Here is a 27,961-nt window from a genome sequence, read left to right on the forward strand (position 1 = left end):
TTCGAGAAATCAATTATAGTGGTAATTTTTTTGAAATTTCTTTATATTATGAAGTGGATATAACTATTTAAGATAGTAGTTATTATTTAGTTGTGGGAACTCTAGAGTGGTTTTTTTTTTTTTTTTTTTTTTTTTTTTTTTTTTTTTTTGTGTGTGTGTGTGGTACTTTACTTTTAAGAAATGAAGTATTGGGTAAATTTTTTTCTTTTCACTTTTTTTTTTCTTTTGCAAATTTTATATTATTAAGTGAGTTATAAATATTTAAGATAGTAATTAGTATTTGGATTGTGGACTGTGGACTGTGGAATGATTTTTTTTTCTTCTTTTTGTATGGTACTTTATTTTGAAGAAATCAAGTACTTAGTAATTTTTTTTTTCACTTTTTTTTGTGAATTTTATATTATTAAGTGGATTATAAATATTTAAAATAGTAATTGGTATTTAGATTATGGACTGTGGAGTGATTTATCTTTATCTTTTTATTTTATTTTTTTTTTTGTATGGTACTTTACTTTAAAAAATCAAGTACTGGGTAATTTTTTTTTTTCACTTTTCTTTTTCTTTTGTAAATTTTAAATTATTAAGTGGTTCATAAATATTTAAGATAGTAATTAATCTTTTGATTATGGACTGTGAAGTGATTTATCTTTTTTTTTTTCTTTTTCTTTTTGTATGGTACTTTATTTTCAAGAAATCAAGTACTAGGTAATTTTTTTTTTTCCTTTTGTAAATTTTATATTATTAAGTGGATTATAAATATTTAAGATAGTGATTAGTATTTAGAGTGTGGAATGTAGAGTGATTTATCTTTATACTTTTTTTTTTTTTATTGTACTTTACTTTCCAAAAATCAAGTACTGGGTATTTTCTTTTTCACATTTGTTTTTCTTCTAAATTTTATATTATTAAGTGGATTATAAATATTTAAGATAGTAATTAGTATTAAGGGTATAGAATGTGGAGCAATTTATCTTTATCTTTTTTTTCTTTTTTCTTTTTTATCTTTTTCATTTTGAATGTACAATAGTTTCCAAAAATCAAATACTTGGTAAATTTTGTTAGGACATATATGGTTGAATTGGGTAATCCTTTGATGAGTCCAAATCTTCTATTCCACACTTTCTGCTCCACTATATACTTCACAAATAAAAACATGCCACATGTCTATCTAATTTATTAAATGCTAAATTTATGCCTTCTATTATTTCAATATCCTAAAATAAATAAATAAATAACCCATCATATTTAGGTAATTGAAATAATAAAAGGCATAAATTTAGCATTTAATAAATTAGATGGACATGTGGCATATTTTTATTTGTGGAGTATATAGTGGAGCAGGAAGTGTGGGATAGAAGATTTGGATTCATCCTTTGATATAATGTACTTTACTTATAATTGGGTAGATCTAGGATGAGTTTAGTACTTCAAGAAATATGTTATTCAAGTCAAGTATTAAAGCCATAAAGATTAAACAAGTGAAGAAAAGTTATTCATTAAAATTGGACAGAAGCTGGACATATTCTCGACAAAAAACTCATTAGATATATCTATTGAGGTCTCGATAGTTGCTTGACAGAAATATCTACCAAGAATTATGAAATTAGAATTTTCAGATCTGATTTTTGGCCCAAGTTGATGTGTATGTGTAGGGTTTCTTTTCTCACAACCCTAGACATATATAAGGCTTATTTTAAAGACCGTCACATATGAGAATACAAGGAGAACACATGCAAAAAGTGACTGAGTGCCTTATTCTTTCTGAAGAAGCTACTGCGTCTTTGCGCCTTAGGGTTTTGTAACGAAGTGTTTCTTGATCTTCATTGTTGATGAAGTGAAGAAATTTGTAGTCAACAATCTTCCTCAAGTTGGTGTGTTAGTCATGTACTAGGATCCATGCAAAAAGGGTGGCGTTTATATGTTAAAGAGTTCAGAGGTTCTGAAGTGGTTGAAGGTTTCTGCTGTAAGTTCATCTATGGGGATTGTAGAGTCTAGGGACAAATGTTTTGTACTAGATCTGAAACTTCTATTTATTATAATGGATTACTTTTCGGGAAGTTTTCCCCTAGGTTTTTTATTGTGAAACTAATTTGTTTCATTGGTTTCTTGGGTCATCCTATCTTGTCTTATTTATTTTTCCGCTGTGCATGATATTGACATAATATTGATGTTTGTTTATTTTAACAAGATTTATTTGTAATAAATCTAATTAACAACTTGGGTTTAAAATTTGTTAATTCTATCAACTGGAGTTAAATTTCCCAACAATTTTTTTTTCACTTTTTTTTTCTATTGTAAATTTATAAATTTATATTATTAAGTGGATTATAAATATTTAAGATAGTAATTATTGTTTATATTGTGGACTGTAGAGTGATTTATTTATTTTTTTTTTTGAATGGTACTTTACTTAGAAGAAATCAAATATTGGGTAAATTTTCTTTAAAACTTTTTTTTTTCCTTTTGTGAATTTTATATTATTAAGTGGATTATAAATATTTAAGATAGTAATTAATATTAAGATTTTAAACTGTGAAGTGATTTATCTTTATTTTATTTTATTTTTTTTGTATGGTACTTTAATTTAAGGAAATCAAGTGCTGGGTAAATTTTTTTTCACTTTTTTTTTTGTAAATTTTATATTATTAAGTGGATTATAAATATTGAAGATAATAATTAGTATTTATATTTTGGGCTTTGAAGTGATTTATATTTTCTTTTTCTTTTTCTTTTTCTTTTTGTATGGTACTTTTTTTTTTTAAGAAATCAAGTACTGGGTAAATTTTTTTTTACTTTCTTTTTTTTGTAAATTTTATATTATTAAGTGGATTATAAATATTTAAGATATTAATTAGTATTTAAAGTGTGAAATGTGGAGTAATTAAAAAAAATGTGGGAACCATAAAATGTGACAAAAGTACAGTTACATGTGATGTTGGTACTGCCCAATGTGACAATGGAACTGTCAAATGTGAGAAAAAAAAAATTAAAGTATCACCGAATAAAAAAAAAGTATGATCAAATGTGACGTTGTTACTGCCTAATGTGATGTTATTGCCTAATGTGACAATAGAACCATCAAATGTGAGAAAAAAAACAATGGAACCATCGAATGTGACAAAAGTACAGTCACATGTAATGTTGGTACTGCATAATGTGAAGATGATACTATTAAATGTGAGAAAAAATAAAAGGACTACCGAATGCGATTAAAAGTACAGTCACATGTGATATTGGTACTGTACATTGTAATGATAATATTATTAAATATGAGAAAAAAATAAAGGAATCACCGAATGTGACAAAAATACAGTCACATGTGATATTAGTATTACATAATATGAGAATTGTATCATCAAATATAATATTTTGATAACATAATATAACAAATTGCCTACTAATAAATACCATACCTGAAAAAGAGGGTTACGGTAGAATTATATGGTATTACTTTGTACTATTATGACAATAATGATAACATAATAATTTTTTTCTGAAAAAAATTATGTAAAAAAAAAATCACACAATTTAAAAGACTTGCCTAACTATATATTTATTAAAAGAAAAAAAGCAGCAGGTAGGAACGCTTATTCCTATCCCTCATCAACATGTCATAATGGGGTGGCCCCCACAGAATCGCGACATATAAACTCTTTTTTTGATAAGTGTGACGAAGAATCCTGCGCAGGTACAACTCCAGAGTTTAGAATCATCGTTTACTCCGGCTCTCCGAGTCCAACTTCAACTTGTACGCTTTTTTTTTTCTTTCTTTTTCTTTTCATCGTATTCTTTTGCCTTTCTTCCCTTTCTTTTTAGAAACCATAATTATTATTATTATTATCATTATCATCAGCATCTATTGCAGAAGACAATTCACCAAGCCTTGTGCAATTTTCCCCAGACATTAAAGAAAGTATGTGTCCCAATTTTTGTTCTATTTTTTTCCTACAAGTTTCCTATGTTTGCTTTGTCTTCTCAAGGTTTCTAAGCTAACTTGCTTTCTAAGTCCTGTTCTAGTTTGCTTGCTATTGGTACAAGTTATTCTGTCATGGGGTTTATTCAATTTACTCTGTTGGGCACTTGACACGTTAAAGTTGGTAACTTGGATACCCAATATCCCTTTTTTGTTTGTTTGTTTGTTTGGTAATCGTTGAAAAAAAAAAGAAAAAAAAAAAGAGAGGATGAAACTGTGTCTTCTCTGTTCTATTTTATTAATAATCGCCATAGCTGTCATAGTAGTTTCTTGTCATCGTCAAAGCAATCATCTTTTTATTTCCATCCAATTGTATTGTATGTTCTTCTTAGTAGGTAACTATTTTTGCTATGCAGATTTAATGATTAGACAAGGGCTCAATTAATATTTTTGTGTTTTCACACAACCAAATACAAATATGAGGAGAGAATTCTATTAAAACTCATGAAATCACATGTCAGGCTGAGGCTAGTTTCTTTGGAAGGTTGAAGATTCAGAGGCTTGCGGCAACCTGTGCACTCAATGGAACATCCCCACATCAATTTAGTGTTTTTGTTGTTGTTGTGCCTTGTTTTGTTGCAGTTTCAATCTGAATTTTGTTTCCTTTAAGTAAAGCAAGAATTTTGTTCCCCTATGGCTTAGCTAGCTAATGTTCAATAGAAACTCTTTCCCAGCAAACAAAAAATAAAGATCAAGACTTCCATGTGGAAGACTGGAAGAACAAAGTTTAACTTTCTTTCAAGTTATGCAATTAACTTTATATATCTTTGTAATATAATTTGAGGATTCAATTTCTAGGAAAATTGTCTGAAAAAATACATGGAAACTTAATCAATTGAAGTTGTTGGATGGCTCATCTTGGAATTGTTTATTCTCTTATTCCACAGTTGATTTTGCATTTCAAGAAATTCCCTTTCTTCTTAGCTGTCGTTTGACTAATATTGCTGAATTTATTTGAATTTTGCTGATGACAATAATACATTGCAGAAGTCTAAGCTGCAGCCGCCGAAATTGAAGCCTTATGATGGCTTGTCTTTGTAGTTGCTTTCAAGACAAGGACCCTGAAGAAATTTTAGATGGATCCAGTCATAGAAACATCAGCCATCATAATTCCCCTATTCATAAGTTCTTTGATAAGGTATGCGTATTAGATTTCCTCAACATTTTCCAATTGTTACTAGAGGACCTCTTTCAGCTTTTTTCAGGAAGTACCTATCTTGCATTTTACTTTTTTAAGTGCTAGCACACTACTTCTTGTAGCTCACTTCAAAGTTGTACTACTCGGTGCTTTTGTATAATGGACAAAGTTTGTCTCCAAATTGATTTGAAATTATCTTTTCCAACCCATTATATGAAGATTTATAAGGCCATCCATGTGTATTATTTAAACAAGTCACATAACTCACTAAAAAAGTCTTGACTAAAATTATACATGGATGGGCTCTTCATTTGCCACGTAATGGGTTGGAGCAAGATAGCTCCAAACCAATTTGGAGCCAAACTTTTTCCTTTTATAATTTAAGAGGCGAGTGAGAGGTGGCTGATTCTTGGTGCTACTGAAGCTGTTTACTTTAATTCATTCCAATCATGATAATAATTATCTACACATCTTAGCTATAGTTCAGTAACTATGAGTGACTCATCCATTTATCTCTTTAAACCATACTCAATCATAATGGAGCAGAATATATGTCAGTAAATGCAACCAGTGATACAGTCCTGACAATTATTTGAATTGCTGGTCATATTTGCATCTATCTAAAGCTTATACCTTCTTTGCTTTCTAACAACATTTTGCTCTCATTTGTAAAATAAATAAATATGGAAACACAAGCTCTGAGGACTGGCACTAATGCTGTTAACCTCTCATCTTGCTTGCTTGGTGTTGATGTGAGTTTGTTAGCATTGACTACCATCTAATTCTGTAAAGTTTGTATCGGATTTGCAAATGTTATATCCTCAAAGTACCCAGTTTCTTTGAATAGTTTATGCTATGTCCTAAGCAATGTTAAGGGTCTGATCAAAGGATGAATATTTAATTGACCCTAAGGAACTTATTTCCCTTTTACAAATTGTAAAAATTCACTCAAACTAGCTACATAATCTCTTGAAATGAATTTTTTTTTTCCTAGCTGCCTTGCAGGAGTTAGTTATTTTTACAATTTGAAAGGATTACCACTCCTGAGTGAACTACTTCCCTCTTAAGTTCTTGAAAAACTTCAGAGGAATGCTGTCATCCTGAGTCATAGTGTCTGGATTGTAGTTTTGCTTGAAGCATGTTGTAGTTTTGTTTATTAATGTATAGTCCTTCTGTGACAACTGGAAGTATGTAATTATCTCACAACTTTTTCTGTAGATGTGCAAGTTAATTTTCATTAAATTATTTTGTCATTTCAACTTAAACTTGAAATTAGTGACAGGAAATTTACCTCTTAAGTAATTTCCCATTATCTACAGTATGCATCTTTCTTCTGCAATGGGCAAATGAATGCCCCCCCTTTGTCCCATCAGGAGGTAGCTTCTTCAACTCCAAATGGGGCACCTGAAACTATTTTATCTCCTCCTACAACTTTGGCATTTCATTCTGATTTGAGACAAGCCAATGTGCAATGGGATGGACTTGTAACAGGACACCAAAAAGGTGCAGGCGTTTTGCACAGTGAAACACAACTCAGAGGTAATAGTATTCAAATTGGCCAAGACCTTGTAACTCAGTCAGATTGCGGAGAGAAATCAAAAAAATGTCACTCAGAGTCTCCAAAGAAGATATCATTGAAAAATAGAGAAGCTGGATATGTTTATGACCATGCATTACAAGAAGAGGAGGATGTTTGTCCTACATGTCTTGAAGGTAACCATTTTTGATAAAGAACCTTATTCTGGCGTGGTAATTATGGTCTCTTGTCCTGATTTGTTCGTCCAACTTCTGAACAGGATTGCTATTTCATTTAGCTAGAAAAGTTTTTTGTCAAAGAATATTTGCTGTTCCGGTTTTCATTTTAACTCTTACCTCCTTCTGTTGACAGAATACACTCCTGAAAATCCTAAGATTATGACACATTGTTCTCACCATTACCACCTTAGTTGTATATATGAATGGATGGAGAGAAGCGAAACCTGTCCAGTTTGTTGCCAGGTAAGCAATTTCTTCATCATACTTCTTTCTTAGTAGGATGGTGGGTTCCTTAAATAAGAGTCATCACTAAACTGTTAATAACTAGAAAAAAAAAAAAAAAAAAGGAAGGATTTTTGTTCATCCTATAATCCTTTTACCTCTTCCCCACATGATCAGTAAAGCGCCATAATTTACATTGCAATTAACTATCTATGAACTGGTCCTGTAGGTGTTGACATTTGATGAAACAAAGTAATCTCAAATTGCTCACGGCATGTAAAGAGTGAAGATGAAGCTACAATTTCCGAAGCAAATGATTTTAAGCAGAGTTTATGATAAGTTCTCATCATCAACATCGATGTGAGAGACAGAATAGGATCTAAACTTTCTAAATACATGCATTCTAAGAGATTCCCTCTATCTCATGTTAAATTCATTAGTTCAGTTGTTCTTGTTGACTGGATGGGCTGAAACACCCTTTTTTTTTTTTTTTTTTTTTTTCTGAATTCTTTTTAGCACCCCTAGTGTTTATTGTACATGAGTTCTAATATTGGAAGTCCTGGTGATTTTTTGAAGAAGCTAACCTATGTATATGTGGATTGATAAATAATTGTTGTGATGAAAGTTTCTTCAACTATTGTTTTGGTTGGAAATCAAAATCTTTCAACCACGGCGCCCAACAATTAGAAGGAAACAACAGTAACAACTAACAACACAAGCAAATTGTGTGGCTCATTCCCAGCGGGCTTCTACGTTGGCAATCAAAGATTTGTGATTTTGACTTGACCACCTTCATATTAGATTAATGTAAAACTCTGCTAGAATGAAAATTGTAGGGGAAAGATGAACATATGAAATTTTCAACTCGGCACTGCAAGTGCCCGCCAAATGAGACATGGCAAGCCTTGAAACCAGACTAGTGGCAGTCTTTCAAAGGGGAAAATTATTAAACCAAAAATGCTAAAACCACAAAAAATTACACAACTCTTTCTCCATCACTCATAACTTGTCACATGATAAGTTTGTTGGGTTCCAAATAATATTATCATAAATATTAGCAATCCAAAATAACAATCACACAGAAACACAAAATTTACATGGAAAACCCTTTCTCTTTGAAGAGGAAAACAACAGGACAAACTCAGAATAATCTCACTATTGTTAAATCAATTACAATAATTCTTGTGTATGCCTCATGACTAAAGAAAAAAAATCTCTTTTATTTTTCTTTACTCTTACATACACAAATTATCTTTCTCAAAGACAACAATCCTTTTTCTCTATTCTTTTTCTTTTTCACTGTGCGACACTTTTCTCTTTTCTTCTTTTCACTATGCGGCACCTAATACCTAATAAACTTTATTTATATATAACCCTGCGCCACACCAATCCTTGTAGCACACAAACACCTACTCAAACACAAATTAAAATTTATGAGGTCTCCTATTTCTAATAGAATTTTTTCACAACATGGTTTTCTTGCCACAAAATCGAGCTGGACCCATAACAATCTCCCCCTCCAGCCCACCGATGGGAGGAGATTTTCAATCTATTTCTTCAATTCAATTATGTGTCGATCAAGACAACTCCAAGCTTGATCTTCTTCATTATCTTCATCAACATTGAGAACACTTCATCAACGTCAATCTCTTTCATTCTCAAATAATTAATCTTATCTTGGATTTCTTTAATCCAATCCCTTTGCTCCCCATCATCAAAAGCCCAATTATTCTTAAAGCTAACAATTCGATGTTCTCCAGCAATCCTCTTCTCATGAGGTTCAACAATATCTAGTGGAGGATATTGTTCCCCTTGCTCAAGACCTCTAGGATCTTTCACTTCATCGTCATCCCATGTAGCCTTAGCATCTTCATATTCTTCATCACCTACCACTTCTTCTTCTAAAGCACTATTAGGCAATAAGAATTTCACCCTCTTGGTTTCAACACCATTAATCCCAACACTCATCTTTGGAGTCTTCTCAAAATTTTTAATCTCATTAAACTTCTTCTTACAAGTCTTCACATGAGTCCTATACAAACCACAACATGCATGTCCTCTTGCAACAACCAATGGCCCCTTAGTAAGTTTCCATCTTCCATTACCAAGGTACTTACAATAACCCACTCAATCCATAGCCAATGTAGAAAACACATTCATCCTTAAATCTAGAACATGTCGCACATCCTTCAACAATATAGTGCTACCAACATCGGTTTCAATGCACACATCACCAATTCCCACAATTTTTGAGCAACTAGAATTACCCATCTTCACTATACCAAAGTCTCTTGCTTTTTACGTGGTAAACAACCCTTTCGTAGGGATAATATGGTGGGGGGCTGCAGAATTAACAACCCACTCAACATCATTATTAGTAACATGCTCACACTTTTGCTCTTCAATAGAGAGCACCACAACATCCTCATCAATCACAATAGTTGTAGTACTTTTCTCACTATCATTGTTTTCATATTTTCCTTTATTTTGTTTGTTATTCCAATGCCAACAATCTCTTCTTAAGTGACCCTTTTTCCCACAATGGAAGCATTCTCTAGTTTCCTTGAATTGATATTTATCTTTTGATTGTGACCTATCATTGAATTTCCGATCATTAAGTCCTCTGCTTCTACCTTCTACTCTTGTTCTCCGTGACAAAAGCTTGATCTTGTGCATTGTCTATATTTGCATCTCTCTTGCGAATCTCTTCACTTAAAATCAAATCTCGAATATCATCATATCTGAGTTTGCTTTTCTCTGCAGAATTTCTCACCACCATTCTCATGGCTTCCCAACTATTTGGTAAAGAAGTCAAAAGTATCAATGCACGAACCTTATCATCAAATTCAATTCCCACCGTGGATAATTGATTTGTGATTGAATTGAACTCATTCAGATGCTGTGCTATAGGAGTGCCTTCTGTCTTCTTCAGATTAAATAACTTCTTCATCAGATATACCTTATTGTTAGCCGACGGCTTTTCATACATGCTAGACAAAGCCTTCATCAAATCCACTGTGGCATTTTCTTTCACAACATTATGTGCAACTGATCTTGACAGAGTTAATAGAATAACTCCCAATACCTGTCTATCAAGAAGGTTCTAGTCTTTATCCTTCATAGTTTTTGATTTCGTCCCTAAAAGAGGCAGATGCAATTTCTTCCCATAGAGATAATCTTCAATCTGCATCCTCCAATACGTGAAATCTGTTCCATCAAATTTCTCAATTCCTGAAACCTTGCCTTCTTCTTCGGCCATCGCTTCCACTCTAACCTTAGCTCTGATATCACTTGTTGGGTCCCAACAAAGTTGTGGCAAAAATTGTGAAATCTTTTATGGTCTTAGCTTTGTTTAACTTAGACTCTTGAAGGATTAGGTGGCTATTTATTTATTTATTTATTTTTATTGATATAGGGTATCATGTTAACTTTATTCTTAAAATACCTAATAATTACTCTTCTTTAAAGGCTTAGGTTGGCATATGGTGATTGGAAAGTAGATGTGGTCAACCTTGACTAATTTGTTGAGAATTTATAGCTAACAAAGAAAAATTTGGAACTAGGTTTTTTTTGTGTGTGTGTGTTGGGGGGGGGGGGGGGATAAGTTAGGTTTTGGGAGTAGTTTTTTCAGAGTTTTCCTTGAGTAGAGATAACAATTTTGCTCTACACTACTCCAACCTGCGCCAATTTGTCCCAGTGGTGGGGCAGGGCAAGGACAAATTTAAGTGTACACACACACAAATACCCTTTATTTTATTTATATTTCAAATATACCTTAAGTATGCTTACTAACTTATATTATTAAGTATTAAAATGCTTGGATATTAAGAATTTTTTTTTAATTGTCTTGTTAAGTACTTTGGTTTATACTATTGAGTTACTTAGTAAAGAATAGTTTGATTTAGTGTCATCAATATATTTTTATATTATTGTAATAGGTTGGGGTGGGGTCATGCAAGGCAAGGCAACACCTCGTGATGTCCCGTGGGGCCGAACAACTTGCTTTGATATACGAAACTGGACAAGGTGGGGCAATTACCTGTGGATTAGGGGTAGAGTACCGATGATCCAGCTTTGTGCAATGCACTGAAAAATTTGATGATTTGTTTTTGTTAAGTGAAAAAATTAAAATAGTCAATGAGACTTATTAGTGTTAGTCCCAAACCATTCTTAAAATGATGTGATTATTTTCTAACAAAATATAATTTATACAATATAATAGATTTTCTAAATTAAGCTATGTATATTTATTATTTAAAAGTATTTTAAATCTTACAAGATTTTTCTACATTCAATTATTATATAAGATGAGATATTTTATAAATAATGTAATAAATGGTTGGAATTTTTTTTTAATACTCCTTCCAAACAATTTATCTTCTATACATCTTGAATAATGTAAAGAGGAGACAAATATAAGTAAATCTATACTTATATTAGAAAAAAAGAAATACAAGACTTTAATAAGATATAAGAAAAATATAATTTTATCAAGAACATATCAATGTTATGATGATAAGGTGACGTAATTGTCAATTAAGTAGCTCTTCTTTCTGCACAAACCTCTCCTCCCAAAGCATCATCAAAGTAGAACGAAATTGCTGAAGCGGACAAAATGGACTGAAATGGAGCAAACCTAATTGAATTAGACCAAAATGGACCGAATAGACCGAATTAGACCGAAATGAACCACATAAAATGGACCGAGTTGGACTAAAGAGTCCAAAGTGGGCTGAAATACTATACGGATGGTTTCTAAAATAAAAATAAAACTATAAAAGAGTATAATAATATGTACCAAATGTTACGCTTCAAATTTTAGATATTATATCCCTGAATTTCAAAGTTGGATCTCACCCATGCTCATTGATCTGTATTTTATGTCCATCTAATGGCAGCCACGGCAGTGAACGTTCAGTGATTGCATTGTGATGTCAATGAAACCATCTAATGGCAGCCACGTTAGTGAACATATCTAGGAACTTCTCCTTTTTTTCGCTTAAAACATGCCTAGGAACTTAAGTAGATTAGAATTAGATACATATATTAATTGTAGGGGATTTGGTGAATGGTGAAGGCAATATTTTTCACATACGTTATGAAGTTTCACTCTTCATTACTTGCAGACTTCTTTTTTTGAGAGGAACTTGTACAATTTTTTCAGTTGTTGCACTGTATTGTTAATGAAATACTGGGGCCAAAATGGACATTTGTCCCTTTTGCTAAATCTTTCCAACAAAATGTCCATATTCTGAAACTATTTAGCAAAATACTCATGTTTTAAACTCGATTTTCTAAAAATCGAGTTATGTGAAATCAAACTTATAAAAAAAAAGAAAAAAAGAAAAAAAAATGGAACTCAAGTTCCATTGAAGGAACTCGAGTTCCATGTAAAATTTCTTACATTACTCGATTTTCTAAAAATAGAGTTTTTCATTTGATAGGCCAAGAATGTATTGACCCCATTGGCAACTTAATCAAATTAATTAGCCAAGTGAAATTAATTAGATTCAATTACATGCAATAAGCGTGATAGTACAAACAAATCACCAACTAAGTTAAATGCAGCAGAAAATAAATTTGACACAGGTGATTTGTTTACGAATAGGGAAAACCACCGAGGCGAAACTCCACTGGGTGAATTTAAGGTCAACTCTCTCGAGAATTCACTATTATCAAAACAAGCGGTTACAAGTAAAGGAATCTTAATACCTTATACTAACTTGCAGTTGAATCCTTACCCCAATACCTAATTGGACTTGTAATGTAATGACAATCTCTCATTTTCAATGCATAGCTCCCAATACGTGACTAACCAATTGATGCACGGATCCAAGTACGTGACTAATACATCAACTTGAGAAGGATGTTGACTGCAAAGTTTTCAGTTCATCCACATGATGAAGATGAAGATGAAGAAGCTCCTTAGTTACAAAACCCTACAATGTACAAACACAGCAGCTTCTTCAAGAGAAAGATGAACTAGGGCAAATTGTCTTCGGTCACAATATGTTTGCAACAACAAGTGCAACCACCTTATGACGGCCCTTAAAATAATCCTTATATATGTCTAGGGTTATGAAAGAAAAAAGCCTAAACACATAGCTTGGATATGCGTGAAAAATTGTTCTGAAAAACTGATTTTCGTAATTTTCGATAGATATAGCTATCGAACTTATCTGTCGAGCTTCACATTTTAAATCTCAATAGATACATCTGTCGAGTTATTTGTTGAGATTTAAAACACATCACTTCTTCACTTGATTCTTGAACAGATTTGCATGGCTTCAATACTTGGACTTGCACTCTTATTCCTTGAAGTATTAGATACATCCTAGATCTACCGAATTACAAGTAAAATGTGTTTTGTCAAAGGATTAGCCAATTCTAAATGACATATGTTCTTAACATGTTCCATATATGTTCTAACATCATTGAAACTTGATTTCTAAAAAATCGAGTTTCAAAATAAGGGCATTTTGCTAAATAGTTTCAAAACAGGAACATTTTGCTACATCTTTTGGGCGAAAGGGGCAAATGCCCATTTTAACCTGAAATACTAACAAATATATGAACTTAAATAGATTAGACAGATATAATAGTTTTAGGGACGGGTGAATGGTGAGGCCAGGCTAATCAACCTTCAACATAGAAGGGGACATGCATCCAACTTCCCAACTCGATGAACCCAATCCAACACGACACACTTCAAATTTGCTTTTTGTGAATTGATAAGTTGAGTCTTACTTTTTTTTTTTTTTTTTGGCACTCAATTTGGATTGGGTTCGAGTAGTTAAGATTTTTCAATTCATAATTTGACACAATTCACGCCATTGATTTTTTTTTTTTTTAATATTTATTTATTTATTTTTCTTAGATTGTATATTAAATGGGTTGAAATGGATTGTGTCGTATTAACCTATGTAATTAATGGGTTGTGTTAAGGTTGAGAGGGTTTGACACGATTATTAAATAAGTCGAATTAGAGTTAAACCATGTATTTGAATACCCATATCTTGAGATGACAAGAACACAACCCTGCTAACACGAATTGTCATTTCTAATATATAAAGATGGATTCAAGTTACATTTGGTGTAACTCTAAAGAGTTACACATTTTTTTAAACCATTGGATTTAAGTAGATCCAACAATAAAAAAAAGACTCTCATTAATACTAATATTCTAATCGATCTATTATCCCATATTTAATACATTCCATACTTATTTCTAAACCCAAAAAATTTATAACTCTCTCTCTCTCTCTCTCTCTCTCTCTCTCTCTCTCTCTCTCTCCTCCACGGCTCTTCCACCTCCACAGCCAAGTTGCCGGCAGAAACAAAAAAAAAAAAAAAAGGCCACAGCCGTCAGAATTTGTTGAATAACACAACTATTGCTTATAGTTGTTCTCTATCTCCACGTTTCATCAAGTTGATTTCAGAGCATTTGGTTGAAGATTGTATTTTTTTATTTTTTATTTTTTTTGAGTTTTGAAGTTGTAATAGATGGATTGTTGTCATTAAAATTAGTAATCTGGGGTATACCAACAATGAAAACATTTTGGAGGAAGCCTATTAAAAATTTTGTCCAAAACGTGTTAATGTCTCCAAGGATGGCTTTCAATGAAATACACATGTTAAAAAAAATTCGGTTTATTTTAAATATTTTCTAGGAAAGGAAGATAAGAATTCTTTGATAATTAGTATGTTACCTTGATCATGACATTGAATTCGGTTTATAGTATATTATGGAAGATCGTTATACTGAATTTTTGTTATCGTGTTAATTGTGGTTTCAGATATCGTTGAGCTAAGCTGCTGGGCTAGGTCCGGAGCAACTTGAAGTCTTGAATGACCTGAGTGGATCACATAAACCAAACCTTGTTTTGCTGATCTGTATCAGACCAAAAGCTATTGCTGTGTAAATTGTTGCAATGAATTCGCTAGGATTGCACTATTGTCTTGTAAGCAATAGCATTTGTTATGATGGTTATAAAGTTGCAACTGAATTGCAACAACCAAAAGTGCGGTCATTATAAAAATTTCACAAATACAATGATGGAAACATAATTGCTCAAACTAGAATTTTAAACTGATTTCTTCCAAAATATTTAATGTCAATGTCTAGCGGCTGTTTTTTGGTGCTGCCGGCGACCTTTTTTTTGTGTGTGTGTTGCCGGCAACCTATTTGTGGAGGTGGAAAAGAAAGAAAGAGCGTTCTAGAGAGAGAAAAGTGGACATAGAGATCAACTAAAAGCAATAGTTGTGTTATTCAGCAAAGTCTGGCAGCTGTGGCTTCTTTTTTTTTGGTTGCTACTGGCTACTTGGCCGTGGAGGTGGAAGGGTCGTGGAGGAGATAGAGAGAGAAACATGCAAAGAGAGAGAGAGAGACGTGCAGGGGAGAGAGAAAGAGTTAGATGTATAAATTTGTTTGGGTTTAGAAATAAGTATGTAATATATTAAATAAATGATAAAAAATAAGATATGTAAGGACTCAAACTATGGCCCAAGCCCACTTAGAACAGTGTGACCTAGCACAACAAGCCGAAAACAATAGATTTGTAAGAGAGTGGGTTTAATGAGCCAACTACAATGTCAAGAAAATTTGGACTTGAGAACAACTGGGTTAATGTTATCAATATAAGTGTAAGAGATGCAAATTCAGTGTAAAATCTTCCTTGGGCAAGTTTGAGAAGGGGTTGTTCATTAGGAGATTAGGGATATCCTTTTTACAATGAGGTTTTATATTCTCTTCCTTTCTCTTTCTTCGTGTTAGATAAGCATCCCCATTTTTGTGGGGATCCTTTCCTTATATAGCCCCCTCCATTGCATCTCAACCCTCCATCTGCACTACTCAAGGAAACCTTTTGGATGCTTGTCCCATCAAGACCCCTCTGGTGGTGGTAGAGAGGGTTGTGAGGTATGAAGCACTATTTAGGTGCCTTTTCCTCATAAATGCGGCTAGTTTAGTTGGTGTAGTGCATTAAATGTAGAAATGGTAGTCACCTTCCCAGATATTTCTTCTTTCCGTTGCTTGCACGACTCTATTGTCTTCCCTAAAGCTCTGCTTTCTAGAATAAGCAATTACTTAAAAGTATTCCCAAGGTGCCTTTGCTCCTTGGGATCCTCGGTCAGTGGACTAGTTCGCTTTTTCTCCTCGGACCTCTTACCTACGTGTCAAATTTTGGTTCACGCACATATTGATCTTTAATCATCCTTAGATAGGGCCCGATGCCTAAAGATGTGCTCGGATTATTTGCTTCTACAAGATCAATTATAATATTTGTAACGTCCCAATCACAAAAAAAAAAAAGAAAAAAAAAGGAAAAAAAAAAGAAGAAGTGTAAGATCAGATATTTTTTGGGTTCCCACATGCCCCACCTAACCCCACTACCCACCACTCATCTCACACTACCACTACATCACTTGGCCGGCCATCCCTTCTTCTTATTGTCTTTTCTTTCTTTTCTTTTCTCTCATACACTCCTCTACTCTTATATCCTCTCTACCTGGTACTTCCACACCACCACCACCACAATTTCCACCATCATTCTCCGGCAAGATCACCGGAAAATTCTTGAGAACTCATAAACACCTTTACATCCTTTTTTGAGGTAAAAATTTCTAATCTTTTTGGTGGGTTTTACACTTTTGCTTGAGATTATTTTTATCTACGTTTTAATAATGATACCCATGTGATTTATGAGCATTGGAAGTGATATTTATGTGTTTGTATGTATGGGTTTTGTATTGGTGGAATTATTTGATGAGTGGGTATATGGTTTGTGCTAATGATGACTACTTAAGGTTTATGTATGGTGGAAAATTTAGAGGTTTTGATTTATAATATGTGATGGTTGGTAAATCTAATTTTTCCATTTGCCATTGGGTTTATTTGGAGTTAGTTGAAGTTCTAAATTTCTTGTCTTGGAGGATATTTTGATTTTGCTTTCATGGATCTCTTAATGATGTAGTGTAAATTTTATGGAAGCTAGTCATAATGTTGGAGATGATATTAAATGGGATCAACTTTATAAATTGGAGTTTATGCCTTGTGAATCAAATTGTTGAGAAACTTTGGAAGTGAGATATATTATTATTGATGAGGTTAAATACTAGGCTTACCTAATTAAGTGCTTATTTGGCAATTCCTAAGTTGTAGCTAGATACAATTTCAAACTCTATGCTTATTGTGATAGGTTTACTTGATATTGTTTAGGTTCTAGCTAATCTCCTTGGAGCTTGGAGAATTAGGCTTTTGCGGTTGCGAGGTAAGTAGCTTTTTAATGGGATTTTTTGAAAAAGAACCATGTTGCATAAATGTTGTTTTTGGGTTAGGCACACTTTTGGAAACTACCTATGGAAATTATATTTTCTTAAAAACTATTGTGTCATAACCTTAATATGTATATGATTATATATGAAAATGCATCATGTTTGGTATTTTATTTGGGGAAATGCATGAATTGTTGACACGAAAAATATGAGCATTTTTTATTTAATCTTTGATAAGGAATTCATGGATTTTATGGTATAGTAAAAAATTTAAAGATGCTTATCTTGTCTTGTTATGTGGGAAATTGTTAGAAAATCTCTTGACAAGAATGAAGTTGAAAACCTTATAAACTTTGTGAAAGTTAGATTATTTAAGATTTTTCTGAAACTACTTGGTTATAAACTATGTATTTGAAAGGAAATGTATACGTGTGAGCTTTATGTGGTTTTAACACCATGTCATGTATGATTTCCCAGTGATCACTTGATTTGGTTTTTGTAATCTTTGTGATTACGGAATCAAATCCAAGTCAGTGCCCTTTCACTTTGGATGATGCATTCTTCCCTACTGCCCATAGGAGAAAGATGTTCCTTGATTGTGTGTGGGTGAGGTTGCTGCCCATGGGGCCAAGAGACCACATGCAAGAGAGGTCTTATTTGACACACTCTCTCTGCTGCCCATGGGGGGAGAGAAAAACCTTGAGGGTATGGATCCCCTAACCGGTTTATGTGGTAGTGTGGTATGTTTGTGATAAATTACCGTATGTTAGATTTTATGGCTTTTTTTTTTTTTTTGAGAGAGAGATTTTATGGCTTTGGAATTATATTATTAGTGCTCACAGATTATAATATATAGTTTCATGGTATTATTTTGAGAAATTTTGTGTTTCATTATTTAATCATCCTTGTTACATTATTATTGAAAATGATCTTGCAGTATTTCAAATAGCAATTTCTCAAACTAAAACATGTTTTGTAAACTGTTCATTATCAAGAAACTTGCATTTTCCCCACTCCCATTAATTATGCTACTTACTAGGCGTTAGCTCATCCCACCCTCTAACAGTTTTTCAGATTTATTAGCTATTCCTTGGGTATGGAGCTCACTTCTTTGGTGATGATTAGAGTGCTATGTTAAATTTGGAGACTCTTGCTGTAAATGGTTGGTGACTCGATCTTGCTATGTTCAACGAAACCTTAATTAATTTTATTGGAAGTGGGTCGCTTAAGGTTTGTTAGCCTTTGGCGTGGTAGGCCTAGACTCGATGTTAAGGTCCTTATTCTTGATAAGATTGTGACTTTGTGTAATTTAATTAGAGTTTTGTAATATATTCATGTATTATGTGGAGGTACATGATTTTTAGTTATTGTTCGTAAATGTGTTATAAAGTTCTGATTTATAATGTGGAGATTTTAGTATGGTTACATATTCTTATCCTATGGAAAAGAAAGGAAAATAAAGATCTCCTATAGTTTGATTTGCCAAAAAGGAAAAATCTAAAGGTACCCGTAGGATGTTTTTCTCATGCTTTGGATCCTTTTGGGTTGGGGGCGTGAAAATATTAGCATTAATGAGAGTCTTTTTTTGACCGTTGGATCTACTTAAATCCAATAGTTTAAAAAAGATATAATTTTTTAAAGTTACACCATGTGTAACTTAAACCCAACTCTATGTAATATTATATCATCCAATAACTTGTTATTGAATTCATATTTTGAAAATCCAACCGTTAAATTATATGTTCTTAAAATGTATGCCAATTTTCATGCCAATCGATCCATAAACTCATATTTTATGTATTAGTTTAAACTACAAAAACTTCAATTTAAACAATTAATTGATGACATAGCTATTGATCTTTGATCATCTTTAAATTTTGTAAACATAGAGAATATATGAAGATAACGTAATCCAACGGTGGATTTACTAAAATTCACATCTAATTAAAAAATATTAGGTGATGTAATGTTACTTAAAGTTACACTAAGTATAACTTAAACTCAACCCATATATATATATATATATATATATATATACACACACACATAAGCCTATTTTTCATGTTAGTAGAATACTTGGTTGCTCCTGTAAATATAGGTACAACACCAGATTACATAAATATTTGCTTTTGCCTTTTCTCCTTCTCTCTCTTATTTTGGCTAAGATTACATAAAACAGAAATCTTCTAGATTTTTTTATTTTTTATTTAGAATACTAAGTATTTTAACATATACATGGAAAGAGGTGGGAGAAGGTCAAATCTTCCAGATATATACACCTGAGAAGTACAAAATATTTATACTTGATTTCAATAGAGAGAACAGTTCCGAAGTTCAAATTCCTTATTAGTTGAGTCCCAACAAGCAGAAAGCAATAATATTACATTTTTCATGTCATCAAAATAGGGATGAAACCACAGGTAGTACACAAGGATTAGAAACCTTAACTTTATATATATATATATGTTCCATATTCAAAATGAAACCAAAGTTATATACCCAGCTAGAAGTGTCTTTCTTCCTTCACTTCATGTGGCAAAGCATCCAAGGTGACATGAATAAATTGGTTCAAGAGTGAGCTCGAGCTCATTCCTTCTCACTTCTGGCGTTTCTTCATGGTGGGTGCCCCTACATAAGACATTCCAAAACAGCATTATCTTAATGACACCTGCCTCAAACAAGTTCGTATCTTCTTCTTTTTAATTGCAAACAGTAAATTAGCCTTTGGGTTAAGGATGAATCAATTATAATAATATTTAAACAATTAAATTCACTCTTTTTTAACAAATTAAACTTTTGGGATTAATAATAATTTGTTATGATATTAATGCAGGTGACCCTAAGTTTGAACTTATTAAAAGGGAGTTTGGACCCACATATGAAGAGGTATCAAAATAATGGTTAAATGATCAATTCACCATTTTCTAACACAACACAACACAAAACAAATATTATAGTATTAAGTTTATGTAACATATAATATCAATATACTATATATCAATGGAAATTATCTTTCTTTTTTTTTTCCTCCTAATCATTCATTTGGTCTCATATCCTAATATACTCAGATGTTTCATATATAAAATGTTGAAAATTATAATCTTATTCATTTCTTTGGAGAGAGAGAGAGAGAGAGTGAGAGAGAGAAAGGTTAAGTTTATGGACTAGATGTATCAATGTGAAATTTAGAATGAAAGACAATCATAGGAAATAGTGAAGGCATATAACCCAATTTATTGGCATGACCAACTCTCAAACTTGTAAGTGAATAGTTCTAGAAAGTATCATGTAAGAGTGCATGAAGGTCTTATAGATGTAATAATTAGTATTAGGTGAGAGAAGGTTACCCAATGTTTAAACAGGGAAGTGGCTGTGGTAGCATAAATGATGATGATCCATTTGGACCATGGTTTTGCTGCTCCCAGTGTGCCTGTGCCTGTGCCTGCGCCTGGGCCTGCTGCGCCACAGTTTTCTCCTTCTCTTTGATCTATTTCAAAATGAGAGAAAGATTACATTATTCTCGTATTCAATAGATTAACAAAACTCCCTAATGAGCTTAATTGGTGTATTAGCTAAATTGCAATTTGTTGTACATCCAAACATAAAAAGCAGGTCACCTTATTTGCTAGAATGGTATTCTGTTCCTGTATTGCCTTTTCCTGCATATAATATATTAGCACAATGTGAGATTAACGTAGATAAATTGAGATACTAAGTTTCATTTTTTATTATTATTATTTTTTTTAAGGTGAGTTTGACAAATACCACTCTTGGGCTATGATGTGGATGCCAATTTAGTCCTTGGACTTTGAATTTTAACAATTAATAAACCCTTTAAACATTAGGTTTATGGCAAATCAAATATTCTGTTAACATTTTTCTGTTAAAACCTAATGTATTTAATAATGTAATGCACTTATGATAAGAATGACATTTTAAAAAATCATTGATGTTGTGGTAGAACTATGCATGTGAATAAATCTGCAACTCTTACTCTAATTTAATCTAAGTGTATATATGTTTAAAATTTTCTCATAAAGACTTGAGCCCCAACCTTGGTCTCCCATCCCACAAGAACTTATACATATGTAATGATCATCATGCCAATGGTGCATAGTGATATTAGCTAATTTTTGAAGGGAAAATACTAACTGAATGTCTAATTAATCACAAATCTAAAATCTAGGGGATTAATTGCTCAAATAAAAAATGCAAACGTACAATTAACACTCATGTCAAAGTTCAAAAGTATTATCTTTAAAATGCTCTTTAAAAAAAGATATACTATAGCTGGTTATTCAATATCTGTAAGAATACTTTTCTTCAAAAGGAATTTAGAACTCTTCAAAATTTTAAAAAATTTAAATTAAAAAAAAAAAAAAAAAAAAAAAGAGAAAAGAAAAGGAATTTAGAAATGAATTAGTTTCTGGTAATATAAAACCAAGAAGTGGCAAAAGGCCTTGCCTTCCTCTGAAGATCTGAGATTGACTCATACATGAGTTGGTTCTACAAAAGAGAAAATATTTCAGTGCAAAGTAGATATAACCAACCATAAGTGGAATATAGTCTATGGACCTCAATAAAAATAATCTATCATACTTTTTTTGATCGAATCTGTTTAAGAGCAGTATCAAGCTGTTGTTCCAAATTTTGTAGCTGCTTGAAACTTAATGTGTCCAGATCTTCTCCCAAATAGTGCCTAAAGAGGTTTACACAATAAACAAAATAAATGTATATCAAAGAAATTAAGAACATAGTCAATGGCATGGAACTGGGCTAGTACCTGTGGTTTCTTTGCAGAAGCTCAACCTTAGCCTTGAGTCTAGAATACTCCATGGTCCAGTTACCCTGGACGGTTTAATACACAGTGCACAAAAACAATTATTATGATCAAACATGACAATGGATGATACGATAAATTACCAATTGTTTTCAAGATTTAAACTATTAAAAATGGTGAATTTAATCATTTAAATACTATTCTAACATTTTTTCTCACTTGTGAGTCATGATAAACAAACAATTACTAGTGGTAATTTATTTTGATATTAGACTAGGTGAGCTGGAGCTCCAACCTTATCTCCATTTTAATTCCTATTTTAAAAATATAAAAGCCTCACATATTGAGTCACATTTATTAAGGAAGAGTTTAAATTCCAACATAAGGACTAGTTAGAATAATGATTAAATGATTAAATTTACAACTTCATAATAATTGTTTTGGAACGATTAATAATTTCTTAGGATAAGAATATACGCAATCAAAACTTATACTCACAATATATCCACTTCAAAAATGTTCAAAAATATTATGCTCTTAGCATAATAGTTCACTCACATATTTATGAATAAAATAATTATTTGGAGATCGATGGAATGACAAACCTGTAATTCAGAATCAGTAGCTACAAGCTGTCGCTCGGCGTAAGAATATCTCTCATAGCGTTCAAGTATCTTCTCCATGCTATGGCGTAAAGAATAAAAGTTAATAATATCTACCACCATCACTCTACAAAAATTGTTGCTAACTAATGAATGATATGTGAAGCTTTGAAATCATTCTAAATGAAATATTAACTCAAAAGCAACCAGCCAACCACTATATTCTTCAATTCTTAAAATTATAGTGACAAAGTGATCATATTGTGATGTTGAGCTACAATTTTGAACCTTAGAGAAAACATAAGTTGCACTTGTGCTTGAATATCTATCAACCATACTTGTGCATGTGTAAAATATTGCCTTTAAAAATTTCTGAGAGTCAAAAACCTAGAAGAGATTGCCGAATCATTATTCCTACGCATCTGCCAGCCTAAGTATATATCTGAAAATCAACTCTCTCATCATTGAGGAGATACCAGTTCGTTGGTAGAGTTGTAGAGGGCCAATTCCTTTGTAGCTCATTGAACTTTTGTTTTGAATTTGTTTCATGTTAAGCAAAAATTCTTAAGTACAGTACTGCTATGGTTTTCACATTTGTCATGCATTGGTTCACTTCTTTCTTACGTAGATATGATAATATAGAAATCCATCCCATAAAGCAAATTGCTCAAAGAAACCCCAGAAGTAGAATTTCCTTCATACATTGCAACTTCACTAATGCCAGCTTTAACATCCACATGGCAACCGTTTAGAGTGTTTTGATTAGCTTTTTCTTGTCGGCTTATTTGCTTATATACAAGTTTTTAACAAAAAGAAAATCCAATTCACACATATGAACTGATATTTTGAAAGTTGTAAAGCAGCAGAGACATGTACACATCAAGAGAAACTCAAGCAAGAGGGTTGGATTAAAAACTCAAAGAAGCGCATTACCTTGCATAAGTTTATATCATGTATATTTACAAGTTGAGTTCAACATAATTAGTTTATAGAAACAAACATAGAACTAAATTAATAAACCTATAAACTAGGCATTTATACAATAAAATTTTCTTTCTATTTTTCTTAGTGAAATTCTACTTATATAAAAAATGTACAAGTTAATATAGACATATAAAGAATTCATAAAAGAGAAAAAAAGAAAGAAAAAAGAATCAAATTAAAGGACTTTGCTTTTTCTCCCCAAACCCCTAGCACCACACCATGAGTATCATAATCTTGCATGCTTGCTATTTCATTTAAAATATTAAGGATATTTTTATGTAACTCAGGGCTAATAAATCATCAGAATATATTAATCTTCACAATGTTAATGAAGTCCATAGTGTTTGATAGCATTAGAATGTGTATCTTTGTTAGTCACAATAAGAAAATTTCATGGTATCAACTAGCTTTAATGTTTACTATTGATTACCTTTCCAAAAAAAAAAAATGTTTACTATTGATTAAGGCATTGATTTCTTCTCAACGATGGCTCCAAGTCTAGAAGCCCATAAAATCCCAGTCCAATTCATTTAATTTTACAATATAAAGTAACTCAATATGTTAACTTCACCCTGGACTTCTTGAAATTTTAACATCCATGATTAAAAGAATGCTTAAAATTTTACCATGTTATCAGCCTTTAAAAAATATTAAGATGTTTCTCAAAAATAAATAAATAAAATAAACATTAAGTTGCAATATTTTTTGTATGTAATTAAAATGTAGATGATGTGTTAAAATCCAAACTATTCAATTAACCACGAAGGTTATGATTTCAAGAATTCCATGATTAGTGGTGGAGCAAAGATTATTTTCAAGGACAGTCAAATTAAATATATCAATAATTTCAAAAATTACAAAATAAAAAACACACACATGTATTATATTTATTATTTTCTCATTTATAAAAAAATTTCATCAAGTCAGTTGTATATGATTCCAACCAAATTCGATTTCTTTTTATTAAATCATGTGTATTATCATTTAAATTATATTAATCACAATTAATAATTTTTAAACTTTTAATTAAGGTTTTTTTGTTAAATAAATTAAAGATTACACATCAAAGCAAAATAATATATTAAGATATGAAATGTATACAAATCATTAATTTTAGAATAATTGAATCATAAATATCACTTTGATTATCCTAACATATACAATTTAATATATGAGAAAAATAAAAATAATAACAAATGGAAACTTTTCTCTTGTATAATGATGATAAATAAATAGAACATGTCCAAATCTTTTAACCATAAAAATCATAGTATTAATACACACACACACACACACACACACACACACACACACACATATATATATATATATATATATGTAATGCATTAATCCTAGATACAACATGAAAAGGAGTTTATTTTTTAAGAAAAATATTTGTAGTAAAAAAATTTTCATATATCTTCATGGAAACACACTTCAAATGCTTTTAAAGTTAATGGATTATACATGGGAAAAAATAATGAATGTTAGACATATTAATACTTTAAATGAGAAAGGAGAGTTTGTACAATTTTTAAGAAACATAAAGGGGGTCATTAAGCAAAATTCCTACCTAACTTAAAGGGGGGCCATGGTCCTCTAGGCCCCCTCCTTAATTACCCCATTATCTAGGGTAGAGTTAGCTTAAAAACTCTAAAATATTATGATAGTTTTAATTAAACCATTCGAAATCTGAGAGGTTAGGTTAAATTTTCTTATAATTTGAATTTTCATTAATAAACAAAAGTGGGTAGGATTTTTTGTAAAAAAAAAATTAGGGGACCATGGTCTTTTAGGCCCCCTCCTTAATTACTCCATTCTCCAGAGTAAAGTTAGCCAAAAAACTCTAAAAGATTATAATAGTTTTAGTTCAACAATGAGAGAGAGAGAGAGAGAGAGAGAGAGAGAGAGAGAGATCAGTAAATCAAGTGATAAGCACAAGTAACAGTAAAAAAAAAAGTGATAAGCATAAGTAGTAGTCATAAATCCTTCACACATCCGTATATTCCCCTCATAGTTTCTTAATTAGAAGGCCGAGTTTGCAAATCTGGCTATGATTAAGGCAAGCAGATTTTATCAATTTTTCCTAATTAAACTCTAAAATTATTTTCATATTTTTTTTGATAATTAGAAGAAATTGATTAGATAAATTAGGTGGAAAAAAGAAAGAAAGATATATTAGTAAAAGAATACCAACAACCAAGCTTTTATGGTAGGATGCAAATTAATAATGGTATTTTGTGTGCCTTACCCTATTAGGACCTATCATAATAACAATAAGTCCACCCCCCCACCCCCACCCCCTCCCAAAAAAAAAAAAAACATCCAAATGTGCAGGGCTAAGAGTTTTGCCCTATTACGATCTATCATACAAATAACAAGATAAAACAAAATCCATTATTTTAAAAAAAAAAAAAAAAAAAATCCAATCATGAAGGGCTAAGAGTCACAAAACTTTGATATTACACTTGATCTGCAAAATGCATGCAAGTATACACATATGTTTTTTCTTTTTTTGATAAATCTCACAAATGGTTTCAAATACAAAATCAAATCAAATCAAATCCCAGATCAGATGTTGTTGAACCAAGGTTTTTCATAAATTTCTTGAAAATTCTTTTAATTTTTTTTTTGGCACATACTATTATTTATTTTCTCAACCCAGATCCCAATTCAATTACAGAAAAAAAGAAAAAGAAAAAGAAGTATGTATGTACTTATGTACTTTTTAGAGTAATATTCATAATATTTCGTTTTGTTTGAATTGTGATAAACCGGGAAATAGTAGTTCATCTCATATCCCGAAGTTCAAGGCTCCTTTTAGTATGATATGACATGCCTTCCAAGGCCTTTGTTTTCAGGATCCGTTTAGTGCTTCTGAAGTACTTGTTATTACTACTATTATATTAAATCAAACTGGATTATCTGAAACCATCACTGCAGTATTAGCGGTATAGCATATTTTACTTACCAAAACCATGCTAATCTGACATAAGTTATAACACCTATCCCAAAAATAAAGTGAGAATCTGAAGGTAAGGCAGAAGAGCACAAAAGAAAAATCCACAAAATAGAAGTTAGAGCTTCATAGACGCGCAGAGCTAGCTAGTAAGAAAGCACAAAGAAAGTGTAAAAGAGAAATGAAATCCCATGGCAAAGAAAGAAAGAAAGAAAATCAGGAAAACCCCAGATGAAAAAAAAAACACCTTGTAGGGCACTCTTTCTTGTTTTTCTTTAGATTCATAAAAATTGAGCATATAGCCAATAATATAACTGAGAAGAAAAAGAAGAAGTAATAGTAGTGAAAAACAAGCACATAACCTATATATATATGAGTAAGAAGAAGAAGAAGAAGAAGAAGAGTATAGTACCAAGAATCTGTGGCGTACTCAAAGAGCTTCCCTTTGTGAGAGAAGACAATCAAAGCAACCTCAGCATCACAAAGCACAGAGATCTCATGAGCTTTCTTCAAAAGCCCACCTCTCCTTTTGGAAAACGTAACCTGGCGGTTGATTTTGTTCTCTATCCTCTTCAACTGAACCCTACCCCTTCCCATTTTTCTCTTTCAAAAATCAAAAGAAAAACACGCACACCCCAAAAGAAGAAAAACAAAACCACCTGAAACTGAAAGAGAGAGAGAGAGAGAGAGAGAGAATTATTAATGGGTATTTCTTCTTCTTGCCAAATGTGAAGGTATTTGAGAAAACATGGTTGCATATATATAGAAATAGTAATGGTTACGGAAATTTGACAGAAAAAGTGGTTTTAGAGAAATAGTGAGTGGTTTCTGAAAAAAACCAGGGTGGTTTTTGCATTATTTGTTGTCGACTTCTGATTGGTTGGAGTGTAATGTCTAGTCGTTGGTTGTGCCTAGAAACCACATCATTCTTTTGTATTGGGGGAATACTCTCTAGACTCTAGGCTCTGCTCACTAATAATTTTCTCCTTTAATAAAAAAAAAAAAAAAAAAAAACCTCTATAGACTCGGTACTCACCACTTACTACACTGTTCAGTAGTGTGAAAATAAAGAAGGATTTTTTGTACGGACTTTACAGCATCATAATAGTGATGCCTATTTTTGCTTATATTTTGTTGACGGCGCCCCTTGTGGTCTTTGGCAACATTCATTAAGATGGCCAAGTGGGTCTCTCTCTCTCTCTCTCTCTCTCTCTCTCTCAACTCTCAACTCTCAACTCTCAAGGACTAGGGCACTAGGTTTTCTTTTTATATTTAT

General features: G+C 31.9%; 2 protein-coding genes across 4 annotated transcripts; one reads left to right on the forward strand and one right to left on the reverse strand.

Moving 5' to 3' along the window:
• The first annotated feature begins 3,681 nt into the window (after window positions 1-3,681).
• On the forward strand, window positions 3,682-7,680 carry LOC115979612 (E3 ubiquitin-protein ligase At3g02290). Of its 3 annotated transcripts, none has more exons than XM_031101664.1 (6): window positions 3,682-3,748; window positions 3,854-3,913; window positions 4,961-5,111; window positions 6,431-6,824; window positions 7,000-7,109; window positions 7,318-7,680. In XM_031101664.1, exons 3-6 carry the CDS (start codon window positions 4,995-4,997, stop codon window positions 7,342-7,344), a joined length of 648 nt encoding a protein of 215 aa, XP_030957524.1. In that variant the 5' UTR covers window positions 3,682-3,748; window positions 3,854-3,913; window positions 4,961-4,994; the 3' UTR covers window positions 7,345-7,680. The 3 variants fall into 3 exon arrangements, with proteins under 3 accessions (XP_030957524.1, XP_030957526.1, XP_030957525.1); XM_031101665.1 differs by having other exon boundaries at window positions 3,703-3,748; window positions 3,866-3,913; XM_031101666.1 differs by lacking the exon at window positions 3,854-3,913 and having other exon boundaries at window positions 3,690-3,748.
• Window positions 7,681-19,614: 11,934 nt separating this feature from the next.
• Window positions 19,615-27,353, reverse strand: LOC115981993 (agamous-like MADS-box protein AP1). The gene is made up of 8 exons (XM_031104461.1): window positions 27,098-27,353; window positions 22,746-22,824; window positions 22,144-22,208; window positions 21,960-22,059; window positions 21,825-21,866; window positions 20,978-21,019; window positions 20,708-20,847; window positions 19,615-19,988 (listed from the first exon to the last, which is right to left on the reverse strand). Exons 1-8 carry the CDS (start codon window positions 27,280-27,282, stop codon window positions 19,889-19,891), a joined length of 753 nt encoding a protein of 250 aa, XP_030960321.1. The 5' UTR covers window positions 27,283-27,353; the 3' UTR covers window positions 19,615-19,888.
• Between the last annotated feature and the right edge of the window lie 608 nt (window positions 27,354-27,961).

The sequence above is a fragment of the Quercus lobata genome, chromosome 3 (genome assembly GCF_001633185.2).
Source record: "Quercus lobata isolate SW786 chromosome 3, ValleyOak3.0 Primary Assembly, whole genome shotgun sequence".
Taxonomy (NCBI): domain Eukaryota; kingdom Viridiplantae; phylum Streptophyta; class Magnoliopsida; order Fagales; family Fagaceae; genus Quercus; species Quercus lobata.

What these genes read in the sequence shown, in the direction of transcription:
- LOC115979612 (XM_031101664.1), top strand. Translation starts at nt 4,995, where the DNA reads ATGATGGCTTGTCTTTGTAGTTGCTTTCAAGACAAGGACCCTGAAGAA. An exon ending in TTGTCCTACATGTCTTGAAG is followed by an intron (nt 6,825 to 6,999) that starts GTAACCATTTTT and finishes TTCTGTTGACAG; the next exon opens with AATACACTCCTGAAAATCCT. An exon ending in CCTGTCCAGTTTGTTGCCAG is followed by an intron (nt 7,110 to 7,317) that starts GTAAGCAATTTC and finishes CTGGTCCTGTAG; the next exon opens with GTGTTGACATTTGATGAAAC.
- LOC115981993 (XM_031104461.1), bottom strand. Translation starts at nt 27,282, where the DNA reads ATGGGAAGGGGTAGGGTTCAGTTGAAGAGGATAGAGAACAAAATCAAC. An exon ending in TCTCAGATCTTCAGAGGAAG is followed by an intron (nt 21,020 to 21,824) that starts GCAAGGCCTTTT and finishes TATTATATGCAG; the next exon opens with GAAAAGGCAATACAGGAACA. An exon ending in CTTCCCTGTTTAAACATTGG is followed by an intron (nt 19,989 to 20,707) that starts GTAACCTTCTCT and finishes TGTCTTATGTAG; the next exon opens with GGGCACCCACCATGAAGAAA.